Genomic DNA, 13,798 nt, shown 5'->3' with positions numbered 1-13,798 from the left:
ATCCTGCCAATTAGAGTACTCGCCCATTATTCCTACTCTCTGTCTCCTGCCGCCCAGCCAATTTCCTAACCAGGTCAATAATTTGCCTTCAGTTCCATGGGCTTCAACCTTAGTTAACAGTCTGTTATGAGGGACTTTATCAAATGCCTTCTGGAAATCCATGTAAATAACATCCATAGACATTCCCCTGTCCACTACTTTAGTCACCTCCTCAAAAAATTCAATCTGGTTTGTCAGGCATGACCTACCTTTTATAAATCGATCCTGGTTTGCTCTGATCAGCTGAAATTTTCAAGGTGTTCAGTCACCCTATCCTTAATTATAGACTCTAGTAATTTCTCGACAAAAGCTGTTCGACAAACTGGTCGATAATTCCCTGGTTTCCCTTTCATAGAAAAATAGAAACATAGAAATTAGATGCAGGAGTCGGCCATTCGGCCCTTCGAGCCTGTACCACCATTCAATAAGATCATGGCTGATTATTCCCTCAGTACCCCTTTCCTGCTTTCTCTCCATACCCCTTGATCGCTTTAGCCATAAGGGCCAAATCTAACCCCCTCTTGAATATATCCAATGAACTGGCATCAACAACTCTCTGCGATAGGGAATTCCACAGGTTAACAACTTTCTGAGTGAAGAAGTTTCTCCTCATCTCAGTCCTAAATGGCCTACCCCTTATCCTAAGACTATGTCCCCTGGTTCTGGACTTCCCCAACATTGGGAACATTCTTCCCGCATCTAACCTGTCTAGCCTGTCAGAATCTTATAAGTTTCTATGAGATCCCCTCTCATCCTTCTAAACTCATGTATAAAGGCCCAGTTGATCCAGTCTCTCCTCATATATCAATCCCGCCATCCCGGGAATCAGTCTGGTGAACCTTCGCTGCACTCTCTCAATAACAAGAACGTCCTTCCTCAGATTAGGAGACCAAAACTGAACACACTATTCCAGGTGAGGCCTCACCAAGGCCCTGTACAATTGCAGCAAGACCTCCCTGCTCCTATACTCAAATCCCCTAGCTATGAAGACCAACATACCATTTGCCTTCTTCACCGCCTGCTGTACCTGCATGCCAACTTTCAATGACTGATGAACCACAACACCCAGGTCTCATTGCACCTCCCCCTTTCTTAATCTGCCGCCATTCAGATAATATTCTGCCTTTGTGTTTTTGCCTCCAAAGTGGATAACCTCTCATTTATGCACATTATACTGCATCTGCCATGCATTTGCCCACTCACCTAACCAGTCCAAGTCACCCTGCAGCCTTTTAGCATCCTCCTCACAGCTCACACCGCCACCCAGTTTAGTCTCATCTGCAAACTATCCATGACAGTACATTACCCCCAATACCAGGTACTTTGATTTTGCACACCAACCTTTTGTGTGGGACCTTGTCAAAAGCCTTTTGAAAGTCCAAATACACCACATCCACTGGTTCTCCCTTGTCCACTCTACTAGTTACATCTTCAGAAAATTCCAGAAGATTTGCCAAGCATGATTTCCCTTTCATAAATCAATGCTGACTTGGACCGATCCTGTCACTGCTTTCCAACTGCGCTGCTATTTCATCTTTAATAATTGATTCCAACATTTTTCCCACAACTGATGTCAGGCTAACTGGTCTATAATTACCCGTTTTCTCTCTCCCTCCTTTTTTAAAAAGTGGTGTTACATTAGCTACCCTCCAGCCAATAGAAACTGATTCAGAGTCAATAGACTGTTGGAAAATGATCACCAATGCATCCATTATTTCTAGGGCCCCCTCCTTAAGTACTCTGGGATTCAGACTATCAGGCCGCGGTGATTTATCGGGCTTCAATCCCATCAATTTCCCTAACACAATTCCCCGCTTTATAAGGATATCCTTCAGTTCCTCCTTCTCACTAGACCCTCGGTCCCCTAGTATTTCCGCAAGGTTATTTGTGTCTTCCTTCATGAAAACAGAACCAAAATATTTGTTTAACTGGTCCGCCATTTCTTTATTCCCCATTATAAATTCACCTAAATCTGACTGCAAGGGACCTACGTTTATTTCTCACCATTCTTAAATAGCAGAGTGACATGTGCAATTTTCCAATCTAAAGGAACAGTTCCTGACTCGAGAGAACTTTGGAATATTATAGTTGGAGCATCTGCAATGTGCTCACCTACTTCCTTTAAAACTCTGGAATAGAAACCATCTCGTCTTGGGGATTTGTCACTCTTTAATGCCATCGTTTTCTTCATTACTGTTATTTTGTTTACATTAATTTTATTGAGTTCCTGTCTATGATTCAATATTGGTTTCTTTGGGATTTCTGGCATGCTATCCTCTTCCTCTACTGTAAATACTGACGCAATGTAATTATTCAACATGTCCGCTATTTCCTTATTATCATTGACAATATCACTGCTATCAGTTTTTAAGAGGCTCTTGAACATCCTCTTTTTTTCTAATATAATTGTAAAAAAAGAAATTGTGTTGATTTTGATGTCTCTTTTCATACTCCCTTTTTATAGCTCTTACTATCTGTTTTGTTACCATTTGCTGTTCACATTACCTTTCCCATTCATCAGGATCTGTGCTATTTTTTACCTTTTTTGTATGCTTTTTCTTTGTTTTTTTTTACCTCTAGTTGTCCATGGCTGTTTTTTTTTTTGGCAAGTAGAGCTCTTGCCTTTCAGGAGTATAAACTTGTTCTGGGTCACGTAAAATTCTTTTTTGAACACCTCCTACTGATCTTCTGTCGTTTTACCCATTAACAGATTTTCCCAGTGAAGATTGTATGCCATTACTTTTTTGAGCTGTAGTTTATTCTGCTTCTATATAATATCAAACTGCTAGTCCATTCCTTGATAAAATAAGCTTGTGTAGGTATTTAAAAAATGTCAGCTTGCCCATATTCTTTATTACAGCTAAAATCTCTATTTAATCTTTGAACAATTTCCTCTGCATTATTTTGCATAATGCAACACAACTTTTTTCTGGTTCTTCCTAACTTTGGGATGACATATGGTTAGTTCTAGCAACAACTGCTCCAAAATTGTGAGATTGAATCCAGACCAAGAGGCTGATGCAGAATTATACTGGTCAAAATGATGTCCATGTTTAACCAATTTGTGGGGAGGGGAGGATTTTTTTCTACGTTCCCTTCCTCTTGGTTAGCACAGTTGAAACTACTGTCATTATTAATTCATTTTATATTTGTGTAAGCATCAATTTCGGTTTGACTGGTTAATTCAATTGGCAATAATAGGAGTCCACGTTTGGAGGGCTTAGTACTTGGATACAACTGGAACTTTCCTGTTGGTGGAAGCTGGTAGTATCGTTAGTTGATAGCTACACAATGGCAGTTCCACCCATCTGAGTGCCATCAGTGCAGTTTGGACTCCACTGAGGGTGGCCTGTGACCGAGATGTGTTCATAGTACTTCTGGTGCAGCATTGATTATCCACTTCCTCTACCATTACTATCAGCACTGAAGCTAGAAAAAAGTTGGTTTCACCTCTGTCCCCATCCAAGAAGTTGCTCCCTGTGCCAAAGCTATGATATAGCCTCTCATGACTCTAATTATGCACATCAAATATTATGTTAAAAATCACCTAAATAAATAAAAATGAACTTTCTGATATCTGTTATCAACCTTTACGCCTTAGCAGATTTTGCAAGAAAATATTTTCCCATTGATCTGGGGAAAATCATGTCCATATCTCATGTTTGTGTTTTTTTTTAAAAAACATACAAAATGGACACTGTCCACAAGATGAAATAAACTCAGATAGACATTTGTCACTTTTTTTGGTAATAATTGAAAAAAAATAGTACAGGTGGGAATAACCTTGAACTAGATGCTACATTGCATGCCCTTCCTCTGAGAGACAATAACCAAATATGGAGGAGGCATCATGCAAATATAGGAGAAGGTGACATATATTAAAATAATTTAAATATTTCAATTGCAGAGCTGCAAGTCACAAAGCACTGAATACCAATGCAAACAGCAGCATTGAAGTTGTTAGCCTCTGTGGTTTAGCTTTTCTATGCATCTTATTTCCATGATATCGATTTTAAAAAGGCAATATTGACTCCGGGAAAGTTCACATGGTTTATGCCTTCAACAAAATGAATGACATATGAAAAATAATAATAAAGCTTCATGTTGATAATTTAATCTTCTGAAGTCACTGAATTGGTAGATTAACAAAAAACATCAAGTGTAATTTCAAAATACAGTTTAAATAATACCGCATATGTGTACATGCAATTAAAAGCTTCATACTTCTTGTACTTTACAAATTATATGTAACTTTTCGGGGTTAAAAGAATGATATACTGTACCTGTAAATGCTTTCATCAATGGCTGAGTGAATTTATCAAGTGAGTAATTGAAACATAGACCAAAAGGTCCCAGTCTTGATCTCTGAACTACGCTAAATTAACTGATTTCAGCAAGGTGCTGGGGTCACTGCAATTTGCCTCAGTGCCTAGGGTTAGGGAGGGGAAAATGGGTAATGGCTTCTGCCCGATTGCTATCCAATGACTCTGAGGCAAGTGCGTGTCTGTGAACATCGAGTGAAAATGAGATCAGATTTGCTTATGGTTTCCCATATGATCAAATAGCCCGCTAACATTTAACTGAGAAAGGTGACACATGAATAATAGCCTCCGATAGTAAAATACCAGAGGATGCCTGGCATCCATTAAACTGTAGGAAAACAGTGCCTCGAGGAAAAGAGGGGGGAAATTGGTGACAAAAAAACTGTTACTTGTGCATTGCCTATTTATAAACACCTGCTTAAAACTGCATGTAGCTCAGGCTTTACTCTCTAAGCTATTAGCATTTCTCATATCCTTTCCTTTTCTAAAAGAATTTAAAGTATGGCGCACTGATCCTGGCTCCATCTTTGACTTTGATCCTCTTGAAGACAACATCCAATCCAGGAGTCTGCACTTGCTCTCCGGTATAGCTCCTGTCTGCTTTTTAGTTTTACTTTCTAGTCTATTTACCTTTATGTAATGGAAATGCAATAATCCAGATTCAGGTGAATTTGATATAAAACATTTGATACAGATGTAAAGAATAATAATGTGTTGACATAACACCAATGAGTTTTTATCTTTTTTGATTATAAGTTGAGCTATAATAAGTAAAAGATTAAATATCATGAAGCAAAAATCACTGGAATACTTGCATATCATAAGCCAATTAGTCAGTTATTGACATTTTTGATGGGAAAGGACTGACTCTGGGAGGTGATGGGAAATCATTTCCATTCCCATTATTGCATGAGATTCAACAGAAAATTATGGTCAAATAATAATTCAAGTGCATGACAAAATTAAGGTCAAAACTTCCATTGGTTACTCAGAAGCTATATAATATGAATAATAATTAATCATGATAAACACATCATGCCATTCCCACTTGTCAATTTAGTTCAGTTAGTATGACACCACAATCTCTTTTTCAAGCTTAATAGTACTTTAGACAAATTAAATTAACTTATTTAGCATCTTCAGCTCCTCTACTTAGAGAGATTTATTCAACTCACTTTAGTTAATTTTGTTTATTAAATCAGAGAAAGAAATAAACTGTTATTCCTTCAAGTTAGGCTCGTACTCTCAGAAAAAGATCAATAAGTTTTATTTAATTAATAAAAAACAAATATTAAAGGATCTCAGTTAATACGTTTTGTGATTTACAAAATATTTAAAGCCTAAAATGTCTTGGCAAGCCTAAATCTGAATACAGTAGAATTTAATGATTTGCTGTACTTCATTACTCTTCCTAACACTTTTTTGTAAAATGACATACCTGAGTGTTTAGTTCGATAAGAGTTAAAATGTAGGGCAAGCTTTGATGAGTAAAATATGTGTATGTTCTCAGTGATTCTGCATAGATGACATTCAGCAAAAGTTGTAGCAAATCTAATGAATGATACAGTACAGTGTACAATATAACACTGGTGCACACAGTAGTGCATGCGTGAAAATAAAGCACGCATGCACTATTTGTTTGAAAGATGCTATACAAACAAACATATTGAGGGAATTTTAACACCCCCCAAAACGGGTGGGTTTGGATAGGGTGGGATGTTAAAATGATAAAACCAAAAAATGGGCGGGTTCAAGATTTTTAAGAGGAGGGACAAGGGGCAGGCGTCCAACCCGCGCTCAGGAGGTGGGTTGGTCATTTAAATATTATAATAAGGCTCCGTGTCTCAGGTTTAATCTCCATTTTAAATTTAACCCTGGCCGGCCAGGTTTCCCGGGCCTCTGGAAACCTGGAGCTAAAGGGAAGCGAGGAATGCTGGATCCAGCAGGTAATTTCACCGACACCCACCCTGTGATTGGACAGCCCCCACATATATATGAATAAATGAATGCAAAATAAAAACAATGAAGTCCCCCTGAGGCACGATCTCTGCCCCCCCACCGACCTGTCTTTCCGATCCCTCTGCCCCTCCTTTGCATTCCCTGGCTATGGCCTCCAATGTTCCCCCAACCTTTTTGATCTTCCCCTGCCCCCTTCCTCTCCCACTGTTCTTCCAGGTTTCCCAACTTGAATACAGAAACCCTGCTCCTTCTCCGTCTCTGAGCTAATATCTCCATGACCAAAATTCCTGCTGTGCTCTCATCTATAATGGACACATTTTAGCATTTAACTTACCCACTTTACATATACAGAAATAGGCAAATCATAAACGATGGTGTGTATGGACTGTTATCTTTTGCTCAGTTTGTACTGTACATCATGGACGTGGTGCTTTCCTGTACACCCACATCTTGCAGCAGTAGATAATAATTCTGCACATGCATCATCAGACTTCACACTGATAGGCATAATGAACAGAATAATCTAGTGCATGCACAGCATTGTGTTTTCTCTCATGGCTTGATGTCAGTTTGAGATCTGACTGTGCATGGAAAGGAGTCACTACAGCTTACTGTCTGGGTAAAATGTAAGGCAGTTTGGTGTTTCATAGCTTGCAGATGGTACAGAGGTCTCATTTTTCTGCAGAAGAGGGTACACTGGAGTGTATTGGGAGTGGGACACGTCAAGGCAGCAGTTCTCTATGGCAGAGAACATGGATTTCAAGCAAACATCTAGACCTACGGTTGAGGATGCAGAGATAGTGGAGGCCAGGTGTTTTTCCACTGTCTTGGGGCTGGAGAGTGGATGGGGCTATTGCTGCAGGAAGATAGAGCCAGTTGGGTATCAGAAAACTGAAGGGTTGTAAATCCCCCACAAGTTGAAGATACTTGTTTTAGTAATGAAGTAATGCTTGCTTAACTTTTGATAAGGATGAAGAGAATAGCTTTGTTTTAGAACTCTGGTTTCAGTTTAGTTCTCTGAATTTATTAGTAGTCAGCCTGGACAGCGTGGAGGGCCCGACCTGCGAGAGGTCGGGGCCATAAAAGGAGCGGTGAGCGGTCACTGGACAGCGTGGAGGCATGCCACTGCAAGGTACAACGCGAGCTGTTGCAGGAGGGCAACGTCAGCGAAGAGTGACGTCAGCAAGATCCACGTCGGTGATTGGCGCATGGGCAGGTGCAGCAGGAGCATCGAGATCGTGGCGAAGGAGCTGTGAGAGACTATGAGGGATGTGATCGGGGCCCAGGGGAGGCATGAGTTCGGGGCCAGGGGCGCAGGGGCAGCACGGGCCAGTCCACACTGTGATATGTGTGTGCACTAGGTCCGTGCAGCAGAGCAGGTCTCCAGTTGTCTTGGGTAATCCTTGCCACTGGACCAAGACCTAGCTCTGTCAAGTCCGTGTGGTGGCTGGTGTGCAACGGCCACCACACATTTTTTTTTAAATCCACGCACAGGCACCTTCCACCCTTGAGGAAGTAGTTCGGGTTCTTCTTTCGAAACACCTGTGAACTCATCCTTTTTTTGGCGTGGAAGCAAGTCATCCTCGTTTCGAGGGACCGCCTATGATGGATGGTGGAGTCATTTCAAAAAGTCACAAAACTACCCCAAATGGTTAATACAGTTTTTAACTCCATCTAATGTCTATATACTTGTGGAAATCCAATAACAGACATCCTAGTTTTAAGAGAAAAACTATAGTATGAACATTTTTGAATTATAAAAAAATATTTGTTCCTAATTGAATTTTGAAAACATCTCAATTTAAGCTTGATCTTAAGTCAGTGTTCATTAAACTATTCCATATTTTATATATGAATAAATGAATGCGAATTAAAAGACACTTATCCACCACAGTACAAGCAGGTCAATTGTTCCTGAGTCGCTATTCAAAATAGCATTTATAGTAGAATGTAATTGGATTTTGATATTTTGCCTCATGTAGATTTTTACATGGGCAGTGGAGGCATGCCAGCTAGGATAAGGGCAGAGGGTTGCATTCTGCAATTAAATTAGTTATTTTGTCATTCCCTACCATATACAGGAAGGGCCTTAGGGGACTGGGTTCTGAAGTGTATTAACACATTGTTCTTTCAGCTGTAGGACCTGAAGTTCCAATTTAGCACAGATTAATGAGATGAAGATATCCTATCTCTGCTGGATGTTAGAGTCCCAGGTGAAATGAGTTTGAGTAGTGTCAACCTAGCTCCTACTGAATGTAAAAGACTACTAGGATGACCGGTATGGGAACTTGATTCATGCCAGTACGGGATACTGCTTAGGGTAAAGAACAGGAAGTTTTACTCTTAAATTGTCTGTATTATAGCTGATGTGGGAATGTTTGATTCTGACACTGGATGCCTAAAATGGGAAAGCACCAACAGTTTTCTGAATAAGTACAAAAGTTTGCCAAAACAGTCCTTGTGTGCTCAGTTCCCTTTTGAATCCAATCTGTTAGCTGCTCTTCAATCTGAAGTACAGTCATCACCTCAAATAGTAAATTCACACACATGTACAATTCTCTTACTTTAGAAACAGTCATACTTGAATAACACTAGGAGAAAATCAGCCTGTATTTAAAATTGGTGAAGTTTTGAATAATTTTAAATTCATTGTTTTTTTTTCTGCTCTGCCATTTTGTTGTGCAACAATTTTCCTTTGTATGCTTTCCTTCTCTTGCTGTAGAAAAGGCAAAACGCTATAGTAAACAGTCTCAATCCACAGGTGTGAGTAGTATAAGTGTTGGAGATGAAAGGTCAGAGATGATTGAGCTTAACCCCAGCTTCTCCAGCTACAGTGAAAATACAATGGAGTTATCTGAAGAAGGAGGTACATAAGTAACAATTTCACTACTAACACTGCACATCATTGCATGTAAAGCACAATGATCTATCTGTTATAAAAAGGAATTGCATTAATATTAGACTTTTAGCCTAACCCGCCCGGTGGGAAACTGATGGGATTGGATTAGCCACTTGTGCACCCTGCCTGATTTTACTTTCCATTGACTTCAGTGAAAAGAAAAATAGGGCCCGGTGTAAAATGATCTGACTCCATCGCTTGCCCACTGGGCAGGTTTGGTTAAACTTAGTCCCAATTGCCTTTTGGTTCTAATTTAAAGAAATTAGTTAGTTAAATGTCACAGCAGTTTATGCACAGTAGTTACACATATTTTAACTAATATAACATGAGTCACAATCTTTTCAATGGTAATGTCAAAGTTCAGTATTGATTTTGATTTTTGCTATCTTGAATTACTCATGAAATATCTGCTTGTCAGTTGGGAACAATTGTGGGATAAGCTATAGAAAGCACATCTTTTGCTTTTAAGATTGGTTCTATTAGGTGCTATTAGGGATGGGCAATAGCCAGCGACGCTCACAGCCTGAGAATTAATAAGAAAATATTTCAGCAGTCTCAGGATTAAAGCAAAACTCTGAGATTTACATATAAACCTCAAGGGATTTAATGTCATTTTAGGACAAAGGTGGAACTGGGAATGTGGTTTTGTAGTGTCTCTGCTGGTAATGTGATCATCCGGCATCTGCCATCAGGGGATAGTTCCTGGTCCTAAAACTATCATGCTGTGCTATTAGCTCAGAGCCTGAAGTGCTTGTAGTGATGGATTAGTGTGTAATTAGACTGAAATATCTGGTGTTAGGTTTATCTAGAAGACCATCCAGACAGCTGTGGTTTTCTCATCCTGACTATGGTAGTGTAACAATACTGTATGGCATTCTATTGTCATTGTACAACCTCTAGTTATGTGCTTAATGTTGTAACTTCCCTATTCAGGATTACCATTTTTTAGCATTGTTGACCTTTTAGAATCAAGAATAGCCCAAGTCATACAATTTAAATAAGGATTAAATGATAATGATGCACTTGCAACATGAAAATGTTTGTGCTGCCTACCTATTTTTGCATGCTACCCTGGTACATTTATCACAAAATATCTATTAAAGGGTCATAAGTGCTAAAGGATTAGAGCTTGTGGACAAATTGGTAAAATAACTTTAAAATTGGTGTGATTTAAAGCCCAGTGATCAAGTTGTCAACAAGAAAGAATAGTTCAAAACATGATGTAAGAAAATAAATGCTGCCAAGTTGAAGGGAAGGAAAACTGAAATGGAAAAAAATAGTGAGAAAAGGAAATAATTTCCATCTTCGATCCATATGGCACGCACATTTGTGAAGGCAAAGTGGGAATTTTGATTAGAAAAGAAAAAAATGACACCATCTGGAATGTTTCTATTCCTGGCTTTTCTTCCTTTTATTGTCAAGTTTAGTTGGCAAAGCAAAAGAAACATGAAAATATGATTTAAACTGTTGTGGCCAGCCCATACGCCATAATTGTGGCAAGTTTACATTATGGGACTGGTTCTTCTGCAAGTATCATGACAAGAAAATGTATTTCTATGTTCTGGTACAAAACCATGTATTTGCATAAGGATATTCAGCTGTGTTTCTGTAACTGTCGAAATCTCGACTCTCAATAAGACTCTGACACAAACAGCTCACACAGCTGCTTTCATTTCTTTTTGTAAGTACACAAGTCTGTGCTTCTACTCTCTCTCTCTCTCTCTCTCTCTCTCTCTCTCTCTCTCTCTCTCTCTCTCTCTCTCTTCCTTCCCCCCCCCCCCCCTCTCGGACTCTCTATTACGCATAGGAGTCAGCTTGTGTTCATTGAGACAGCTCCCTTTTATTCAGCTACCGAGGTTTTTTCATTGAGGCCAGACCATCCTTGCCCACTACAATATTAAATAAACTATCTGTTTAGAAAATAGGCATTTTCTCAGGAGACCAAAGGCAATCTGTAACTGTTGAGCACCCATTTCTCACCTGGTCGGCAGTTGAAAATTGCCGAGGGAGGGGGTTGGGGAAGGGCACTGGGCTACCTAATTGTTGACCAAAGCCCAAGTGATGCAATTTTTAGCTGGAACTGTAAATGGGCGAGCGGCCTGCCCACTTACATTCAGTGGGAAGCTAATTAAATATGCAAATTGAAGCCGTATGCCAGTTGTCAGACCACACCGAACACACCGCTCATCTGTACCAAGGGATCACTGCTCAAAAAACAGCAGAGGAAATATTTTAATTTTTGTGGTGTGAAGAGGAGCAAAGCTCTGAGGCCAGAAACATTCCGTCTTGCTGCTGGCCATGTGTGGCCTGCCCTCCCCTTGAGATCACCTTTCCCCACCTTCCAGGCCGAATCTCAGCATGGGAATCAGTCCATTTCCTGTCCTCCCACAACTGGTGGCATTTAAATGCGACCCAAACCGAAAATGATTTGGCTCTGTCAATGCTGCCTTCTGATGAAAGTGGAAGATCGCGCCCTCCCCCCCCCCCCCCCCCCCCAAATTTAACAGATGGTACATACAATATAAAAAATGTCTTTTACTTGATCTATATTTTCTAAATGAAAGCAATTGAACCAGGTTTTTGTATTCTTTCATTACATTTTTTCTTTCAATTCTAGACACCGCTTTAAACATTAATATTCTGCCTTAAACTTCTTTTAATGTTTCCTTCACAGTTAAAAGTATTTAACTGAGTGGAAGATCGAATTCAGCAGCTCTCTCCTAAACTTTGAAATAATAGATTTTCCAAGCAGTTGGGGAGGTGCTTTGGGACCAAAGATTCCAAAACCTAAAATAAGATTAGAATAATTTGCATCTTCCCTTACTTGCTAAATAACTGCAACTGCACTTAGTCTTCCTAAAAATAGGTTCGTCATAGTATTTAAATTCAGGGCATTTATTCACATCTCTTTCTCCAACTTATGATATAGTCCTTTCAGAATTTCCCTCCTTTAGTTATCCCATTCTCTTGGTTTTTTTGTTGCATTCTCTCTAATACCATACTTATAGATAAATAACTGGCCCGACCACTCAGATCACACATTAGGAAGCAAACAGTAAATAACGGCATCGTTTCAACTGCAAAGTTGCTCGCAAGTTTTGCTTTCATCTTTTAAATTGTGGCAATGGATCTTCCCTCGTGGCAGTAGAAAATTCTTAATTTGCCACAGTAAAAAAAAAAAAATGATGACAATGGAAAGTTCTTAATTTACCTTTGAAATAGTGGCCAACAGCATTCAGCACTGCTAGAGGCAGGTATTTATGTTTGCTTCCAGCAGCACTGTGGTAATCCATCATATGGGTTCCAATGCCTTTTGAGGCGACACTGCATTAGGGTTAGTGCTGTTTTGTTTATAGGAACTGAGTAGGTTATTCTGTCCATAGAGCCAGCTACACCCTTTTTAATTGTTGCAGCTCTTTCGTTTTACTCCCAAATATTTGCCATTTCTTCATAATCTTAATACCCTTAATTCCCAAGTGATTAGGAGCATTGCATTTATCTCTTGTATAATATAATTGGCACATCAAATCCATCATGATGGATAAAATCTAAAAACACCTGCCAAGTTCAAAACTGAGGATGAGCATAAAATAGTAAATATTCTGATTGATTAGGTCCTCCAAGTAATTGAAAAAGATCTATGAGTCTTGGTAAACCCAACTCTGAAGATGGCCAATCCGCACCGAACAATAATCAGCAACACCAATGGAATGTTGAACTACATAGCTACAAAGTAGAAGTCGGAGGAAGTCATGATCAAACTGTACAGTGTTCTGAGCAGATAGCACCTTGAGTATTGTGTCCAGTTCTATTTGCCAAGAAACAAAGAAAGCACCGAAGGAAGTGTAGAGAAGAGCTACTAGGATGATTCCTAGTGTCCGCCAACTGAGTTATGAGAATTGTTTTTGTATTCATGGGATGTGGGCATTGCAGGCAAGGCCAGCATTTATTACCCGTCCCTGATTGCCCTGGAAAAGGTGGTGGTGAGCCGCCTTCTTGAACCACTGCAGTCTGAGGGGTGAAGGTACCCCCACAGTGCTGTTTGGGAGGGAGATCCAAGAATTTTGATCCTGCGACGATGAAGGAATGGCAATATATTTCGAAGTCAGCTGGTGTGTAACTTGGAGGGAAACTTGCAGGTGGTGGTGTTCCCATGCGCATTCTGCCCATGTCCTTCTAGGTGGTGGAGGTCATGAGTTTGGAAGGCGCTGTCAAAGAAACCTTGGTGGGTTGCTGCAGTCCATCATTTAAGGTAGTGGATGGGGTGTCAATCAAGTGGGCTGCTTTGTCCTGGATGGTGTTGAGCTTCTTGAGTGTTGTTGGAGCTGCACTGATACAGCCAAGTGGGGAGTATTCCATCACACTCCTGACTTGTGCCTTGTAGATGGTGGAAAGGCTTTGGGGAGTCAGGAGGTGAGTCACTCACTGCAGGATACCCAGACTCTGTCCTGCTCTTGTAGCCATAGTATTTATGTGGCTGGTTCCAGTTAAGTTTCTGATCAATGGTGACCTCCATGATGTTCATGGTGAGGGATTCGGCGATGGTAATCCCGTTGAATGTTATAGGGAGGTGGCCAGA

The 13,798-nt window shown here is 40.0% G+C and overlaps 1 protein-coding gene across 11 annotated transcripts in view; it reads left to right on the top strand.

The window, feature by feature from the left end:
* nebl (nebulette) overlaps nt 1-13,798 on the top strand; it is a 403,223-nt gene that overhangs the window by 357,156 nt on the left and 32,269 nt on the right. For 7 of the 11 annotated variants that reach the window (XM_070881395.1, XM_070881387.1, XM_070881388.1 and 4 more), the window contains 2 exons: nt 4,853-4,945; nt 9,043-9,186. The exons of 2 other annotated variants lie outside the window; for them this stretch is intronic. In XM_070881395.1, coding sequence (XP_070737496.1) covers nt 4,853-4,945; nt 9,043-9,186 — 237 coding nt within the window. The remainder of the gene's footprint in view (nt 1-4,852; nt 4,946-9,042; nt 9,187-13,798) is intronic. 2 more of the 11 variants (XM_070881391.1, XM_070881389.1) reach the window with 2 other exon arrangements.

The sequence above is a fragment of the Pristiophorus japonicus genome, chromosome 5 (genome assembly GCF_044704955.1).
Source record: "Pristiophorus japonicus isolate sPriJap1 chromosome 5, sPriJap1.hap1, whole genome shotgun sequence".
In the NCBI taxonomy this organism is placed as follows: domain Eukaryota; kingdom Metazoa; phylum Chordata; class Chondrichthyes; family Pristiophoridae; genus Pristiophorus; species Pristiophorus japonicus.
Note: the sequence above shows the minus strand (reverse complement) of the source record. Positions and strands in the feature narration are given on the sequence as shown.